The following is an 18,964-nucleotide window of genomic DNA, read 5'->3' on the forward strand; positions in this document are numbered from 1 at the left end:
GCTGTAGCTCTGATTAGACCCCCTAGCCTGGGAACCTCCATATGCCGCGGGTGCTGTGCTAAAAAAAAAAAAGACAAAAGACAGGAAAAGAAAAAACTTGCCTAGCGTTATTAACCAGCATCAGGGTTACACTTTACAAAACGACTCAATTTTGCTAAGGAATTTTGTTACAGAATTTGTTACTGAGTGTAAAGATTCTCAATTATACTGTTTAGTTTAAATGAAATGAAAGAATAGGCTAGAATAGCATGAACTGTGATTCAGAAGGAACAGTAATTATTAAAAGGGATGAAAAGGAAGAAAAAGTGAAAGAGGCTTAAAAAGACAAAACCATTTAATGCATTTATGGGAAATTTTATAGTTTGCATAAATAAAAATATAAAAATTTAAGGCACAGTGAATAACTATATAAACATTATAAACTGGCCACTGTTGGACAAGTAGAAAAAGTAAAATTCAAGAAATGTAAAACCTTCATACATCATTATCTTCTACAATCAGGTAAGTTTCTGAGTAAACTCTTTTAGGATTTAGTGCCTCTAGGGAGAGCTGATTCAGATGCCTTTAGATATGCTTGCCTTCACTGGATAACCGAATAAGTATCTAAATTTGAATATCTTCTCAGATGAAGATAAAAACAAATTACAAGGAACATATCAGGTTAGCACTGTAGAGCTATTGGTAAACTACAATTTATGGTGACATTACATCATCTGAAGATTAAACCTCTAAGCACTACATTATATAGTTTACACCCATAACTAAAAGGATTATCAACACATACCATGAACCACTATACCATGAATCGATGCAACTGTGATTTCCTAATAAAGAATTACCTTTTCTAAATCCTTCAAATTTCAGTTAAAGAATTTAGTGGCCAGATGTTCATGTTCATTGATAAAAAGACTTCCATAATAAGCCCAATGTGCCTTTGTTGTTTTTTTGAAGCTATACTTTATACAGATATATTTAGGATTGAAAGCTTAATACTATTTAGAAGGCTACTAACAACCATTACTCTCTAAAAGCCCTTTAGGGTTGTGAATAGGTTAAGAGCAGTGTTTCTGAAATAGTGCACACGTTTTTCCTTATTCACATTTAGTTATAACTCCACACATTTTTCCTTACCCACATTTAGTTACAAGTCAAAGTCATACACATATAAGATTCTGAACATATACAGGAATATTTTCAAAATGGGATTCACATTATACATTTGTAAAACCTGCTAATAGCACAGTGGGTACAGAGATGGCCAACCTGGGTCGAGTAAACCATCCACTGTCGTTATGTCGAAGTGATGAATGACAAGAACTTAATTATGCTACCAATGCATCTTGTACACTATTTAACAGTGAGCCCCTGGAGGGTTTCGGTCTTCGTCTATTCCTCACTCTCATCCTGCAACTACTTGACCCATAGGAGGCACTCAGGGCTGAATGAGTGACATAACCAGCATGCCATATGGATAATCACTAGGTATCACCACTTGAATACAATTACATTAATAAATTCATCCCATTACTAGTGTTTTTTAACACTAAAATTTAGTTATTTAAGTCTAACTACTAAAAGAGAACATAAGATTAAGTAGCCTTCATTAAAAAATGGAAAACCATCTTTATATTTGGTAGTGTATAAACTTGATCACCTTCCCATGAAATAAAATTATTCTCAAGGAAAGAAAATTCAAAATGCTTTTATCTTGCTCCTTTTATTACACACTCAGTGAACCATCCTTACTATGTAATGAATGGTTAGATATATAAACGTAAGACATAAGAAAATCTAGGGGGGGAAAAATCCTTATTTTTAATCTAAGACTACAAATACCAGCTCAACTGGCCTTAATCAGTAACTTACCTAATTATTTTTTCCTTATAAACAGACAAGCTTGATAATTTAACTCTTTTTAATTGGTGGTTAGGGCTCTAGAATGTCCTTAAATTTTTTTAAAGATCATTTTAAAACCAAAGTACTAATTTGACACAGTTAAAAGCATAGTACAAATATCCAAATTTCAAATCTGGCTTTTGATAGAGCCTAAGAATAAAGAAACACTTTTCCTTTGCAGATAACTTAATAATTTAAAGTATAAATAACTGTATTAAGTCCCACAGAATATAGAATGTGAAGTTTCTGGTTTAAAAAAAAAAACTTAGAAGTTTGATAGTCATTTCATTCTACAGAGGGACAGGGACTGGATTTTGTTTGCTTTCCATAATTACTTCACAATCTCCCTCCATTTCAAAATTGAGATTCACAAATGAACTGGATACCAGTGTTTCTGGTTGATCTGACTGGACAGTGGAATCAGCCTGCATCTTATTTTGTTGGTACTGCCTTTCTGCTTCTTCAGACATTCTATTTTCTTCTTCTTCTTCTTCTTCCTAAAAAGAGGAAATATCAAGAATAATTAAAATGTTCAAAAGGAATAATATTTTTCTCCCATTTTCAGCTGCTTATGCTTTTCCTTTTTTAAATGAAAATAGTAGTGTCATTGTCCAATTCACTTTGGTCCAGTTAAGACAAGACATAGTTCCCTTTCCCCTGTTTCCAAATTGAAATGAAAAATATGTATAAAATGTACATGATAAAGTTATTTTTATTTTTTATTGAAGTATAGTTGATTTACAATTCTGTGCCAATTGTGAGGTTATTTTTAAAACACAGTATAGCACTGGTTAGCTTAGATGAGGCCTGATTAACTTTGACATGGGCTGTATCTCTTTGGATTAATCTAAATTTAAAAAATTAATATCACTATAATTACAGGGTAGCAGCCTATTCTGTAAAATTGGGTGTTCTATTCACTTAAATGGTATATAGCATGGCTATTGTTCCCATAAGCACCTCATAGATAAGGCAGTTCCTGCCCTCAACAAGTTTACAATCTAGAAAGGAAGTTAAGATATGTAAGAAGACTATAAGACAAAGGAATAAGCACTATAAAGATTTAGAGTAAATAACTTCTAGTCCCAGAACTACTAAATTCATGTAGAAAATGGCAGCATTTGCTTTGGTCCCTGTGGTATGGGTGTAGTCAGTAGAGTGAGTAACCTGTTAGGAAGATTCATTTAGAGCCTGCTTGAGGGAAAAGGAGAAAGCCCATTTAGGAGACTGTTGCAATAGTCCAGATGAGGTAATGAGGCTGTGTCGTGTTAAAAATATTTGTTCATAAAACATTTTTGAAACCACATAACAAATATAGCCAACTGACCTTTCCAGATTTCCCCCAACAGACAACATACCTTCCTGCCACTACATTCTAGCTTTACCTGGACTGCCCTCCCTATTTGTGTAGACGAGACTAATGACAATTGTAATATTTATTTCAAGCTCACCCACATACACTAGGTGTTGGCCTAAGCATTTCCATATTAACTCCTTTAATGCTTAGAGCGACCCTGAGCATGGATGCTGCGATTTTCCCCATTACAAAGATGAGGAAACTGCAGCTTATACAGGTTAAGTATTGCCCAAGGTTACGAAGTTAGAATTTGAACTTAGACCCTTGGTTCTTGAGCGCTAGAGCTCTCATTCTTTACAGCTGAACTAATTTCACCTTCACCCTAAGACCTCACATCTGCACACAAAACTGCCTCATATGTTTGTGCCTTAACAACTGGCATTACACATTTCTAGCACTGATAATTTTCTGGGTGTCAAACCCATTTCGCTTCTCCCACATCCAATCTAATACATCCTAAGTACAGAGACTGGGTCTTGTTTCCTCATCTTAAAATTGGAATAATAATTAAAAGAGAGGTGTGAAGGTTAAATAACATATATAAGGCACCTCAAAGCACCTAGCACAATGAAATCTAACTATTATGCACATAGATACTAAGGCTATTTCAGCATTGAAAATTTCTAAAATATATGCTAATTTGATGAAGAAATTAATGACTCTAGAATGAAATGCCTAGCATAAAGGGGCTACCTTTGGGGCAGCTAGAGGTACATGTGTGCATTATGCAACCCATCAAGTTCACAGCAAACCAAAATGAATCAAGGAAATGGATAAAAAGGAAACATACCTCCTTCTTCATCCGGTAATACTCATCGATGGCATACTGGTATTTTGGGGTGCTGATGCCCAAAACAGACGCAATCTTTTCTCCAAGGAAGTCACATACTGAAAATACAAAAGTTAAATGGCTTATATAATTCCATAAACAATCCTTAAGCCCTTTCTATGTGCAAAGCACTGTAGGAATACAAGAGTTATAGTCCCTACCCTCAGGAAGACTATGAACGTTCACTACATCTCTTTTGTGTATCTTCCTTGATTTCCCCAAGAAGCACAAGTGGCTCCTTCTGGCTCCCAATAACACTGCTCATACCTCTTATTATAATACTTACCACCAGGTATTACAATGATCTGTTAGATGTCTATTTCTTCAAGAAAAATACACTCTTTGAGAGTTGGTCTATCATTGGGCTGGCAGAAAGTAATGGATTATACTCTTAACAGTCACCATGTGCCAGGTACTGTGAAAGGTTAGACTCTAAGAGGCTGAAGAACTCGCCCAAGCTGACAAAGGAGATCCAATATTTGATCCAGGTCTGAATATAAAGTTCATATTCTTTTCATCACACCAGACCATCTAGCATAGATTGAGGGCTCAGTAAAATGTTTGTTGAATGAATTACTATTCAAACTTAGATCTAATAAAAGGCATAAAGTGCCGGAAGCTACAAAGGAGTCAAAATAGGAGGTAGAGGAAAACTTTATGACTTAAAATACATGTTTAAGAAGTTCCCACTATGGCACAGCAGGTTAAGGAGCTGGCATTGCCTCTGCAGTGGCTCAGGTGGCTGCTGAGGCATGGGTTCAAACCCCAACCCAACAACAACAATAATGCCGAGGGAGCGGCCCAAGAAATAGCAACAACAATAACAATAACAACAACAACAACAAAAAAAAGACAAAAAAAAAAAAAAAAAAAAAACCCAACCCAGCCCAGTGGGTTAAGGATGCAGTGTTGCTGCGGCTGCACCATAGGTCACAGTGGCAATATGGATTCAATCCCTGGCCTGGGAACTTCCATATGCAGTGGGTACAGAAAAAAATTTTAATTTAATTTAAATTTAAATAAAAAATACATATTTAAGGAAATCTCTGAGGACATAGCAAGTTAAGGATCTGGTATTGTCACTGCCATGGCTCAGGTTCGATCCCTGGCCTGGGAACTTCTGTATACCACAGGCACCACAAAAAAAAAAAAAAAAAAAAAAAGAGAGAGAGAGAGAAAATAAATAAAATACATAGTTAAAGTTAACATGATTAAGTTGTAAATTGATAATTAATTTCTATCAAATATAATTTAGTTATATGTAAACTTAATAAATGAAATATTAATAAAATGAATTATAACAACAGGCTTTAGAATAAACAAAGAGAATAAGAAGAGTATCAGGGAAGCAAATGACAAAATAGCAAAGTAACTGCTAACAGAAAAGGTTCAAGAATAGGAAAATTGATATAAATTAGTACAGATATTTTTCAGTCCTTTTTTTTTCTTTTTCAAGAATATGAAAATTGATATAAATTAGTACAGATATTTTTCAGTCCTTTTTTTTTCTTTTTCTTTTTTTTCTTTAGGGCTGCACTTGAGGCATATGGAAGTTCCCAGGCTAGGGGTCAAATCAGAGCTGCAGCTGCTGGCCTACACCACAATCATAGCAATGTGGGATCCTAGCCACATATGGGACCTGTGCTGCAGCTTGCAGCAACTCTGGATCCTTAACCCACTGAATGAGGCCAGGGATTGAACCTGCATCCTTATGGATATTAGTTGGATATTCTTCTAGATATTATCACATCTAGAAGCTGAAGAATGTTTTAAGGTTACGTACGAGCTAGATTAGTATCTTCCGACTAGTATCTTAGATAGCTGCTGAGAAGGAGGTAACTAACTCCTAAATGTTTCTTCTTCATTTCTGAAAACACCCTTTTTGGCAAAGCTCCTGTTCTTGGAACATAATGGTTATACAATACTCAAACAGAAAAGTAATACCTGAGAGGGTTGATGTGGCAGCACGAAGCATGTAAAACCATAAGTATGGGCCCCAGGTAAGTTTTGTCTGCAACAAAAGATTCGGTTAGCAGCATTCATACCTAAATTCATTGTATATTTTTAGGCCAGAATGAAGTAGTCAAATACTTGCTGAGCACACAGAATATTCTACAGACAGTACTATAAAAAGACTACAATCCAATAAAAAAATTAAAAGATTTGTAGGTAGAATGTCACAAAGACATTTTACATTCACCCATATAATTACCACCACCTTAAGCTCATTGAATAACAAGAACAACAAAAAAAAGCAGAAGCCATTGAAATAAGTTGGTAAGTCACAATCTTGATTATATGAGATAATCATAATCAACTCTTGATTATGAGTTGAAAATCCAGAGCCTTCCTTTCTCCTGTCTTGCTGCTGTTTGGTCTTCGCTGTTCAAAAGCACATCAGAGAGTGTGTACAGTCAATGGAAAGGGCTCTAAAGTACAACATATGGTTTAGTGGGGAAAATAAGGTTCAGAGAAATTAAACAGGATAAGTAAGCGCCTATCAAATGAACTTTTTTTTTTGTCTTTCGTCTTTTGAGGGCCACACCCACAGCATACAGAGGTTCCCAGGCTCAGGGTCAAATCAGAGCTGTAGCAACCGGCCTACACCACAGCTACAGCAATGTGGGATCTGAGCTGAGTCTGAGACCTACACCACAGCTCACGGCAACACCAAATCCTTAACCCACCGAGTGAGGCCAGGAATCAAACCCAAATCCTCAGGGATGCTAGTAGGGTTTGTTAACCGCTGAGCCACAACAGGAACTACTAAGTGAACTTTTAATGGTGGGAAAATAAGTAACCAATAAGTGGCAAGATGAGTTTTCCTGTTTCTTCAAGGATTAAAAAGGAGCCAGAGTATATAACCCAAGACAAGTTTAATATATATTTGGTAGACTGGAACCACTGGCAGAATGCAATCTACACTACACACTTGCATAATTAATCTTTGCATTATAATTTCAAAGAATACTTTTGTGAAGCTTGACACACGGTTTGTCTCTATGGATGAAACGGGTAATACGAGCATGCTTCATTATACCAATATTTTTGTTTATGAAAAGAAAACACAATATAGACCCTACAAGCAATCAAATACATCAGTTATTGGGGAGTTCCTATTGTGGCTCAGCACTAATTAAACTGACCAGTATCCATGAGGATACAGGTTCGATCCCTGGCCTCACTCAGTGGGTTAAGGATCCGGCATTGCAGTGAGCTGTGGTGTAGGTCGCAGATGCAGCTTGGATCCAGTGTTGCTGTGGCTGTGGTGTAGGCTGGCAGCTGTAGCTCCAGTTAGAACCTTAGCCTGGGAAATTCTATATGCCACAGGTGCAGCCCTAAAAAGACAAAAAAAGAGAAAAAGAATATCTGTAAGACTGAAAACTATAGACACTGGAAACAACTCTTTCTTTTGTGTTGTTGAAATAAAAGTAGCTTTCTTTTCTGATATCTAAAGCTGATGAGGTTGCCAATTTCAGTGTTACTTTCTTTCTCCTGGTCCAGGAAAATTTTTCACCTAAAGGTTTTCAAAGTCATTTTGAGTGTCCACTGTCTTATCAACTTCTCATGCAAATTACCTTAAAAATAAAGTTGCATATTTTAAATATTTTTTTAAAAAGGAATATCTGTAAGACTGGGCAGATAGGCTAAAGCAGAGAGGAGGAAATATACAACAGTCTTTTGATGAAAAATAAGTATACCAAAGATATCGAAAGATACAGATTCACAGATATAGAGAATAAACTACTGGTTACCAGTGGAAAGTGGGGAGGGGAAGAGGCAAGACACAGGTAGGGAATTTAGTTGCAAACTACTGTAAAGAAAATACAGAGTTCCTGCCATGGCTCAGTGGAAACGAATCTGACTAGTATCCATGAGGACGCAGTGCTCAGTGGGTTATCCCTGGCCTTGCTCAGTGGGTTAAGGATCTGGCATTGCCGTGAGCTATGGTGTAGGTCGCAGACGTGGCTCAGATCTGGTGTGGCTGTGGCTGTGGCTCTGGTAGGATGGCAGCTATATCTCCAACTGGACCCCTAGCCTGGGAACCTCCATATGCCATGAGTGCAGCCCTAAAAAGACAGAAAAAAAAAGGAAAAAGAAAATAAATGTTACAAGGATATATAGCACAACACAGGAAATATAGCCAATATTTTATAATCAACTATAAATGGAATATAACCTTTAAACATTGTGAGTCACTATGTTGTACACCTGAAATTTACATAACATTGTACATCAACTGTACCTCAATTTAAAAAAAAAAAAACAGGCAAGCTATCTGAATAGGCATTTCTCTATGGATGATGCACAAATGGCCCATAAACACATGAAAAGATGCTCAATATCACTGGCCATCAGGGAAATGCAAACAAAACCATAATGAGATTCCACTTCACACCTACTAGGATGGTCAGGATAAAAAAGGTAATAACCTGTGTTGATAAGGATACAGAGAAATGAGAACCTTCATACAGCACTGACAGAAATTTTAAATGGTACAGCCACTTTGGAAAACAGTTTTTTGAAGTTCTTCAAATGATTAAATTCAAGATTTCCCTGCCATCTGAAAGTAGAGCATTCCTATGAACTCTTGCATATATGAACTAAAATGGTGTAAAGCAAAGAAGCAATTACCTTGGGACACATATTGCTAACAGCTGAACAAAATAAATTGAGATAAAGCACAGATGTTCACAAATTTCAAAGCTAAGGCAGCCTGCTGCTGAGTGTAGTTCCCAAGGAAGGAGCTTCTAGTCACTTCTCTCACTGTTCAAGGTGCACGCTGCCTTTACAAGGGCTCATTGCACAACAAACTCTGGATGCTATTTTTGCTTTTCATCTTTTTTCATAAAAGCGCAAATCCTCTTTGGCTTTCTTTCAGTTAGCGAAAACAGGTACTAGTGTAGGTTTTCCGTAAAAGTGAAGTGGTGTAGAGCAAACTTTCAAAAAGCAGAGGCTATGGGTATAGAGTTACCATGTGATCCAGCAATTCTACTCGAAGGTGCATACAAGAAAAATGAAAACACACAACCACCAAAACACCTGTACACGAATGTTCACAGCTTAATTACTCATAATAGCCCAAAGGCCAGAAACAGCTCCATTGTCCTTGACCTGACAAACATGGTATATCAAAAAAAAGGGATGAAGTCCCACATGCTATAGCATGGATAAACCTTGAAAACATTATGCTAGGTAAAAGAAGTCAGTCACAAAAGATCACATATTATGAATTCGTTCGTATGTAATGTCTATACTAGGGAAATCTATAGACAGAAAATAGATAAGTGGTTGTCAGGGACTGGGGAGATGGAGGGTTCTGGATTTCTTTTCTTTTTTTTTTTTTTTTTGGTCTTTTTGCCATTTCTTGGGCCGCTCCCAAGGCACATGGAGGTTCCCAGGCTAGGGGTCGAATCGGAGCTATAGCCACCGGCCTTCGTCAGAGCCACAGCAACGCCAGATCCCAGCCGTGTCTGCAACCTACACCACAGCTCATGGCAACGCCGGATCCTCAACCCACTGAACAAGGCCAGGGACCGAACCTGCAACCCATGGTTCCTAGTCGGATTTGTTAACCACTGAGCCACGACGGGAACTCCAGGGTTCTGGATTTCTGAGGAGATACAAATGTACTAAAATTGTGTTAATGGCTGCATATATCAGTGAATATACTAAAAACCTCTGAACTGCAAATTTTATTTTTCATTTTATTTTTTGGCTATGCTGACAGCATGCATAAATTCCTGGGCCAGAGACTGAACTCACAACACAGTGACCCCAACCATAGCAGTGACAACACTGGATATTAACTACCAGGCCACTGGGGAACTCCTAAACTGCAAATTTAAAATTGGTGAATGGTATGCTATGTGAATTGCATCTCAATAAAGCTTTTTATTTATTTATTTATTTATATGTATTTATTTTTTATTTTTAGGGCTGCAGCTGCGGCATATGAAGGTTCCCAGGCTAGGGGTCCAATTGGAGCTACAACTGCCAGCCTAAGCCACAGTCACAGCAACACAAGCCTCATCTGTGACCTATACCACAGCTCACAGCAATGCCAGATCCTTAACCCACTGAGTGAGGCCAGGGATCAAATCCACAACCTCAAGGTTCCAAGTTGAATTTGTTTCCGCTGAGCCATGACAAGAACTCCTCAATAAATCTTTTTGAAAAAGAATTGCTGGGAGTTCCCTTCACGGCTCAGTGGTTAACAAACCCGACTAGGATCCATGAGGATGTGGCTTTGATCCCTAGCCTCTCTCAGTGGGTTAAGGATCCAGCATTGCCATGACCTGTGGTGTAGGTCGAAGACATGACTCAGATCCTGCATTGCTGTGGCTGTGGCGCAGGCCCGCAGCTGTAGCTCCAATTTAACCCCTAGCCTGGGAACTTCCATATGCCCCATAGGTGCAGCCCTAAAAAGCAAAAAGCAAAAAAAAAAAAAAAAAAAAAGAAAGAAAGAAAAAATTGTTTAAATTGCCGAAAAAAAGAAAGGCTCTCCTGTGGTACAGGGGATTAAGGATCCAGCATGGTCACTGCAGTGGCTTGGGTCATTGCTGTGGTTCAGGTTTGATCCACGGCCTAGGAATTTCCACATGCCCCAGGAATTTCCACAGGCAAAAAATAAAATAAATAAAAAGAGTAAAGCTTTAGGAAAATAGTAAGGATGCATTTTTCTTCATGTGATGCCTTTATTAACAGTTTCTATGTAAACAGAGGACAACTTTTGAGACAAAGACTTTTTAAAACAGATATACATAAATTTATAGACAAATAAGAAACCCTTCAAAGTAATTTAAAAGAAAGGCGTTTATTTCAGCAATTCTTCCATTACATGAAACGCTTCTACAATATTCTGCATGCATACGGAACTGCCTTCAGAATATATTGCACAGTCCTTTGAATAGAAGAGAATCTGGATCTGATATTTTTACTATTTTTTTAGAACCAAGTCTGATGAAAAATTTGTAATAACATTTTAAAACCAAATCTAAATAATTCTCTATTCTGCTATGTGAACTATCAAAATGACTATTTAGAAGAGCAACACTCATTTTTAAAAAGAAAAGTACAGCCAGTCTTATAGTTTTACAGTCACATCTTTTATAATTTAGAAATGCTTAACTTAGCTGGTGAAGAATACAGACTTAGGCTCTGTACACTCATATCTTCTAAGCAAGTCTTGAGACAATATAAAAAAGAACCGACTGACAATTTCTAAGATTGGGGTGGAAACCACCATAGTGGTATAGTCTTTAATAAAGGGACTGGATTTCAAGCACTCTATTTAGAGAAACCTTAAAGAAACTATCCAGACTTACAAAGAACTTTGACACAAACTATTCAGACTACTGAAATACAAGATATATTTTCCATCCACACTGTGTAAAAATGCTGGTTTCTACCAAAATCATAACAGATAATTTTAAAACCAGAATATAGTATAAACCTCAAATGCTTCCTTCCATTCAATGTTTAAGGGAAACGAGTCAGTCAAAATAAAACACAGTGACAAAAAGATCATCAGTATCAAACCTACCGGATCAACAGTGGGTAAAACATCCTTCTTCTCCAGGCCATCGACCTCATCCTCATCTGTGCTGTATTCTTCCATTGTCTCACCACTGACGAAGTGGATGACTCTCCTTGGGACTTTCTTCTTTTTTCCTATGACTCCCAGTTCTACATTTTCAAAGCCTCTGTCATTACTCATCTAATGTCAATAATAAATTAAGGAAAGGAGAGTTTTGAGTGAGATGAACTTTCATACATATTAAAAAAAATTTTTGGTTGCTCTATTTTAGGGAATAAAGAAATATAAGCCGATCTTTAAATAGTTTTTTTAAATAAAATAGATCATACACACAAAAGCATATTAACAGCATAAATGAAGTTTAATGAGTAATAAAGCAAATCTCTGCATACCGAGGTTAAAAAAACAAAAAAAAATCTAACCAACTAAACTTTTTAGGTCAACAGCTAAGAAGTCAGGCACAACATTTCAAGTCATAGCAATTCCAAACTGTATAATGTGTGAAGACATGCTAGATGGACATTGATAATTTTAAAGAAGAATGCTAGTTAAGGAGGGATTCATGCGTAATATCAAAGGAAAATCATATAGATGCATACACATGTTAAGATGTATAAAATAAAATAACAGTTTGTATTAGGTAAACTGCTAAGTCTTTGGACTTGAGCTTAGCTATGGGTGAGCAAAACAAAACCAGTTCAGCTTAATTCTGAACCTCTCCTCTTTTCAAAACAAGACTCCCAAATTCAAATGCCTTTTAGGTCCAAGCAGTTACCAAAAATGAGTAAAGCTACAGATGAAGAGTAGATCTTTGGAGAAAGCATGCCCCAAATAAAGACATTAAAATTGAAAAAAAGTTAAAGCACACACACTGTGCAGGCCAGTGCACTCCTTTGTAAATCAAATCTGGAAAGTACGACATCAGTGTTCTATATCCAAACTTCCAGATTTTTTAGTCACTATGACAACTGAGTTTCCCTGATAGTAAAAAAGATTTTACAAATTTTAAAATTATAAAAGTCTATGGAATTCTAACTACATCTAAATGTCATTTCTAGGGAAATACTAATTTTACCTCATACATATAGCCAATGATCCAAACTCAGAGTAAAGGTATATTGTGGGAAAGGATGAAGAGCTTTTCCATATCATCTTGCCTCAAGTTTCAACTCCTAAGAAAACCTTTGCAACAGTGGTTACCCCTGGGGTTAGGTACAAAGATGGGGGAGGAGGTCACGGACAGGGGTAGCCAAGGAGGCTTTTTATTCTTTCTGTATTTTGTTGTTATTTATTTTCCTGATGAGAATATGTTCGTGTATTACTGGTACAATTTTAAAACTAAAACTAAGCAAAATGATATAGGACTATGGGATCTCTGTGATCAAAGTCCCTGCCAGTAGGATTCTCCAGGATAGTCCAGAGTGCAAAAATTTTGTCCTCTGTAAGGATTCTTACACTTGTAGATATGACCACATATCATTTAAACCCATGACTGCTGTTCAACCACTAAAAGGTTTCTTGAAATGCAATTGCAAAGATGAAATTGTACTGATAAGAATTGTGGACAAGAATTGCCCAATTAAGCAAGTATAAGTAACTTTTTTTTTTTTTTTTTGTCTTTTGTCTTTTTAGGGCTGCACCCTTGGCATATGGAGGTTCCCAGGCTAGGGGTCAAATCAGAGCTGTAGCCACCCGCTTACACCACAGCCAAGCAACACCAGATCTGAGCCACATCTGCATCTTACACCACAGCTCGCAGCCACGTCAGATCCTTAACCCACTGAGTGGGGCCAGGAATCAAACCTGCATCCTCATGGATACTAGTCAGATTCGTTTCTGCTGAGCCACAATGGGGACTCCAAGTAACTTTATTTGTATGCATTGTTTCCTCTTAATCCTCTAAGGTCCTTCTTAGAAAAGACATCTGGTTCTTCTCTGTTCTCCACTTCCCAAAGGTAAATTTAGTCATTAGCCAGGATTTTAATCTAGGTATACCCAACCCAAAGAACACACATATTGTTCCAGGAGACACATGGACATCCCTGACAGAAACTTTAACTTCAGTATAGCAAACCGAGACCATGAAAACTTTGACAGCACGGGCTGATTAAACTGAAAAACTAAAAACAACAAACCACAATTCTCCCTAGCTTGTCTTGAGGTTTCAAACATACCCCAGCCTTTAATAATGGAGGATGAGGCCATTTGTTGTGTCCATAAATAAGATGGACAATAAACAGTCTACCTAGGTTACCTTTCTTCTATCTCCGGTCCCTAGGTATGGTAAGCCATTCCTACCCAATTTCATCTTTTCCCCTTGATATGAGGTTTGGTTTATGGTTGTCCTGACACCAGTGTCTCCTCTTGGACCATGACTTTTTGGATCTCTTTATAGGCAAGGGATTGTCGGAGGAGCTGGGTTATAGATCTCAAGTCATCATACTAACTAGATGTATCTGATGCCAAAGCAACAGTCCCAGTCAATGAACAGAGTTGAGACCATCCACAATATATCACCATGCCTTATTCCACCCCCACTCCATCCCCATCAGAGCCGAAGCAGCTTATCATTCTTCTTCTAGCCATCTTTCATTGGCTTAATTTTCTTTTCTAAGACACAGCATAGGAGAAGAGGTGCCTTTCATTGGCTTAACTGCTTTGTATTCCTTGGATATTTCTGATAAATAAAAACATTCTGGTTGGGTCATAGTAACTGGATAAAAAGTTATCTAACTCCATTAACTGAGTCTCGGCTCTATTTTGTCCTAAAGGGACAAAGAGGAAGGCTGAAACATGATTCATATTTTTCATTCTAATACCAAAGTTAAGCATAAACAGAACTTTGAGTAATATTCTCTATACATAATACGTAATTCAAAATGGCATTTTATTTGTTCTAGTCATCACATTTCACATGAGGATTTTTATTAAAGAGACTTTAAACACTTTCTTTTAAAAGTTTAATATTAATTTTTGATACATTAAAACCATAGTTTTAGGTGTATCATCTTAAGCAGAAGTGAATAAACTTTACCGATAAATGACAGTTAATAAATATTTTAGGCTTTGAGAACCATGTAATCTCTGTCACAACTACAGGACTCTGCAAAAGTAGCCATGGACAATATACAACAAATAGGCTATGTTCCAATAAAAGTTTATATAAATCAGTGGCTGGTAGGATCTGGCCCATAAGCTATAGTTTGTCAACCCCTCATCTTAAGGAACCAGACTGGCAAATTAAAAAAAAAAAATTATGAAAGAATCTATGCCATGTGATTCCAACCTCTACTTGGCAAGGAGGTGAGTAGGGGGGTTAATTATTTAAGGGAGGTACTGATGGGTAAAACAACCAGAAAATAATTTGATCAAAATTTCCAAAAATCATAAATGAAAGTTATTTCTCTGAATTTGCAAATGTTTCATTTTTACAGACAAACCAGTAAATTTGCAGGTAAGAAAATTTTCACTGTCAATTATACAAAGTCCATTTTAAAAAACTCCAAAGATCTGAGAAGACAATTTCCTAACACCAGGAAATTATGAGATGTAATGCCAATTAACATTTTATTACATTTTATGGTTAACTGTACTGTAAATCTGCTTATCTTGTTCCTTGGAACCTGATTTTAGCGGCAATTTTCCTTTTTTTTTTTTTTTGCCATATCTGAGGCATATGAAAGTTCCTAAGCCAGGGATCAAATCTGAGCCACAGCTGCAACCTATGCCACAGCTGCCAGATTCTTAACCCACTGCACCTGGCCAGGAGTCAAACCCATACCACCAGAGACAATGCCAGACCCTCAACCTGCTATACCACAGCGGGAACTCCCACAATTTTCTTTTTTACTTCCACAGCACCCAGAACTTTTTAAAAATTTGTATTACACTTGGAATTTATTCTGAGTAACCTTCCCCAAAAAGGTGGTTAGCAACATGGGAGTAGGCACAGTGTGTATCCTTCACTGCTGTACCCTTTAGCCTAAAGATCCTGGCATATCCTAAGTGCTTGGTAGCAGAAGTGCTAAATAAATAAATGAACAAATACTGAAATTTTAATTCCTTTAGTAATATTGAAGCTAAGATTCTGGTTAAAGGTCTAGTCGGAGAAGCTGCTGAATGGCCTCACTTGAGACCTAAATCTAAACACAGACCCAGGCTCCTATCTCTGTCTCCTTCCCTTCATGGCATTTGGGATTTCTCAGTTCTAACAACCCAACGAGGGAGTATAGGACAGCAGCCTCTCCTTCCACCCAAGTCTCCACCTCACTGGCCTCTTCCCCTCTTACTTTGGTCAAATCCCTAGACATAGACCTGGGGAGTCCCAGAAATGTTTCTGCTTCAGGAATGTGAATGAGAGAGCAAAAAAGGGATGTTAGAAAACTGCATAGTATGGACCCATCTGTGTAATAAGAAAGACTGTGTATGCATAGGAAATCCCAGAAAAGTACACAGAAACTTAGCACTTTGGGGGAATGTGAATGTGAAGAACAAGTGATGGGGGTATTCCTATGACTTTGTACTTTTGTTCTACAGTCTTCTTTAGGTTTGAGTATTTATTTTGTTTTGTTTTGTTTTAGCCAAGAATGTGAAAATAAGATCACAGCACTAAGCCCCAACAAAAAGACTCTCTTCAAACAACATTTATCTGATAAATTGGTACAGGTATGTATACTTTGCTATTAGAGAGATTCAGAGCTGAAGCAGTAATTAAAGTAATTACAGTAGCAGAAGCAAAATCAAATGGAAAACACATCAAGCACTTTGGACTTAAAGGCTCTGTTCAAGTATACCTGTCAACAACAGGTCTCAACTGAACATAACAAGTGGCTTCCTAAGCAATTAGCATTGCCCCAAATTCCTTCTTGCAGGTTACCTTTCCCCTTCTTTTTTCCTTCCTTTTAGGGCCTCACCTGCAGCATATGGAAGTTCCCAGGCTAGGGGTGGAATTGGAGCTACAGCTGCCGGCCTGCACCACAGCCACAGCAACTCAGGATCTGAGCCGAGTCTGTGACCTGTTGTGAACACCACAGTTCACAGCAACGCCGGGTCCTTAACCCACTGAGCAAGGCCAGGGATCAAACCTGCATCCTCATGGATACTAGTAGGGTTCGTTTCTTCTGAGCCACAATAGGAACTCCCCTTCCCCCTTCTTAAGTAGAAGAAAAAACAATTCCATATAAAGACTAGCATGTGAAAAAGGGTTTTGTTAACACAAACTAAATCTTATTTAAACTTTACTTACGTTTAGGCACCATTCTCTAGGAATCTAAGTTTGGGGGAGATGTCTTACTAACATTCAGGTAGTTAGTCTCAAAAATGAACCTACTGAAAAGCTTTGTTCTCACTGGAAGGTCAGAAGATTTCTACACAGAAGCAACTGGAGGTTTTTAACATCAAAATTGTATACTCCTGAGCTGGTTTCAGATAAAGCCATTTTTTCATTAGTTTTACTTGGCCGAAGATCCCACACTACTACTTCTGATTACCAAATCCAAAATAAAATAAGCCTCCAAACATAACATAACTCCCTAAACTTATGCTGTCCAATACAGTAACCAGCAGCCACATGTGGCTAATGCTCACTTGAAACGCGGCTAAAATAAACTGAGATGTGTTGAAATACACAAAGGATTTCAAAGACTAGAAAGCAGAGAGAATGTGAAATTTCTCATCGATAACTTTCATATTAAATTACATGTTGAAATGTTTTTTTGACAAATTGGGTTAAAATATAAAATTAATTTCAGTTCATATTAACTACATGTTGAAATGTTCTAATAAATTGGGTTACATAAAATTGAATATTAAAATTACGTTCACCGGTTTCTTTTTACTTTTTTAATGTGGCTACTAGAAAATGTACAATTTACAATGCGGCTGGCATTGTACGTCTATTGGAGAGCGCGGCTCTGAGCCATAGTTACCCTTCTGGTGAAATGGGGGTGAACGCCCGCCTCAAGCACAAGTTGTAAGGATTGGGGAGTGGGGGAGGAGCCTGTAAATGCACAGCACGTAGTTGCTATTAGCTAACCAAAGGGCAGATGTCAAGTCAGGCCCTCCCACAACGAGAGACTGAGAAATGATTTTAGCCAGCGTCACCTGGCTTCCAGCTAAAGGACAGCCTTTCGGGGACACGCCTTCTTTCTCTCGCTAGCAGACCTGAAGCTGCAACGTAACCCCTCTAAACACTAGGCCACCCCAGAGTCAGCGGGGCTGTCAGTGCAGGGGTTGCCAAGCAGCGATCCGACTGCAGAAACGTCTGCCCCTTCCCTCAAGCAGATGCTCGGAGCAGAGGCGGGGATACCGCGAAGAGGAGTCTCGAAACGCACCCCCGGCGGACGGCCTGCTACGAGGAAGGCCGGGCAGGCCAAAAGCTGCGGGTGGACGAGGCAGGCAGGCGGCTGGGCTCTCCTGGCCTCAGCCTCAGCGTCGCGGCAACCCTGCGCAGCCCCACCTACCTGCCGAGACGATTCCCTGAACGCCGAGGCGGCCGCAGCTCCGGAGACACCCACTGCTTCTCCTCCCTCCTCCCGGTTCACTGGCTCCCGGTCCATCATTGTCGCCGCCGCAGGACTGCTGGCGCTGGCGAGATACAAGGTCACGGCCGATAAGCCCACTTCCATCCTCCGCCTCCCCTCCCAGGCGCCGTCCTAGCCCGCTGTCAGGAAGTAAAACTCACCCCTAGCGCCCGCCTCGCGCCGCGCCCGAGCTCACCACTGCGGGAGGGGCGGGGCGGCCTTGAGGTGGGGCCGGCCTGAGGGGCGGGGCCCACAGGCGCCCCGCCCCGCAGGCGCGACACAGGGGCTCTAACTGAGGGCTGTCTGAACCGCGCAACAAATGGCTCCTGCGGGGCGGGGCCTTCTGCAGTACCATATCCGGCCCGGCCCACGTCCGGAGCTTGCTGCCTGGCACCACCAGTGACGTCATAGCTCGTACCTGAACCTAGAGGCCAGGCTTTGGGATTTCCGCGCAGCCACTCATCAGATGCATCCTGGGCAGTCACCTCCCAGGCCTTGGCTTCTGCACTCATGAGAACAGCTGCGTAGGGTGCTTCAAAGGCTTGTGATGAGATGTGGTTGCTGAAAAAAATTTTTTCTTTTTGCACTCGAAAATCTTTTTTTATTATAGTGTAGTTGACTTACAATGTTGTGCCAATTTCTGCTTACAGCAAAGTGACCCAAACATATCTTTGAAAAAAAAAAATTTAATAAACGGCTCATGCTAAGTTTTCCATTTCTTACATGGATGATAGTCTAGCCAAAATACCTTGAAATAAGAACCCCAGGAGTTCCCATCGTGGCTCAATGGTTAAGAATCCCATCAGGAACCATGACGTTGT

At 38.8% G+C, this 18,964-nt stretch overlaps 1 protein-coding gene across 3 annotated transcripts; it reads right to left on the reverse strand.

Moving 5' to 3' along the window:
• Positions 1-316: 316 nt before the first annotated feature.
• FAM177A1 (family with sequence similarity 177 member A1) lies at positions 317-18,365 on the reverse strand. Of its 3 annotated transcripts, none has more exons than XM_084966343.1 (6): positions 18,340-18,365; positions 18,084-18,207; positions 11,629-11,802; positions 6,027-6,093; positions 4,044-4,141; positions 317-2,393 (listed from the first exon to the last, which is right to left on the reverse strand). In XM_084966343.1, the coding sequence occupies exons 2-6, from the start codon at positions 18,180-18,182 to the stop codon at positions 2,187-2,189; spliced, it is 645 nt and encodes a 214-aa protein (XP_084822469.1). In that variant the 5' UTR covers positions 18,183-18,207; positions 18,340-18,365; the 3' UTR covers positions 317-2,186. The 3 variants fall into 3 exon arrangements, with proteins under 3 accessions (XP_084822469.1, XP_005656355.1, NP_001177147.1); XM_005656298.4 differs by having other exon boundaries at positions 18,305-18,343; NM_001190218.1 differs by lacking the exon at positions 18,340-18,365 and having other exon boundaries at positions 319-2,393; positions 18,084-18,301.
• Between the last annotated feature and the right edge of the window lie 599 nt (positions 18,366-18,964).

This window comes from Sus scrofa, chromosome 7 (genome assembly GCF_054392235.1).
Source record: "Sus scrofa isolate SSC_HxYL_T2T_F1_AM1 chromosome 7, Sscrofa_HxYL_maternal_Yorkshire_Landrace_v2.0, whole genome shotgun sequence".
Lineage (NCBI taxonomy): Eukaryota > Metazoa > Chordata > Mammalia > Artiodactyla > Suidae > Sus > Sus scrofa.

Coding starts and splice junctions, on each gene's coding strand:
- FAM177A1 (NM_001190218.1), bottom strand. CDS start 18,248: ATGGAAGTGGGCTTATCGGCCGTGACCTTGTATCTCGCCAGCGCCAGC. Junction 6,094..11,628: donor TTTTACCCACTGTTGATCCG/GTAGGTTTGATA, acceptor CTTTTGTTGCAG/ACAAAACTTACCTGGGGCCC. Junction 2,394..4,043: donor ATTACCGGATGAAGAAGGAG/GTATGTTTCCTT, acceptor TCCTCTTTTTAG/GAAGAAGAAGAAGAAGAAGA.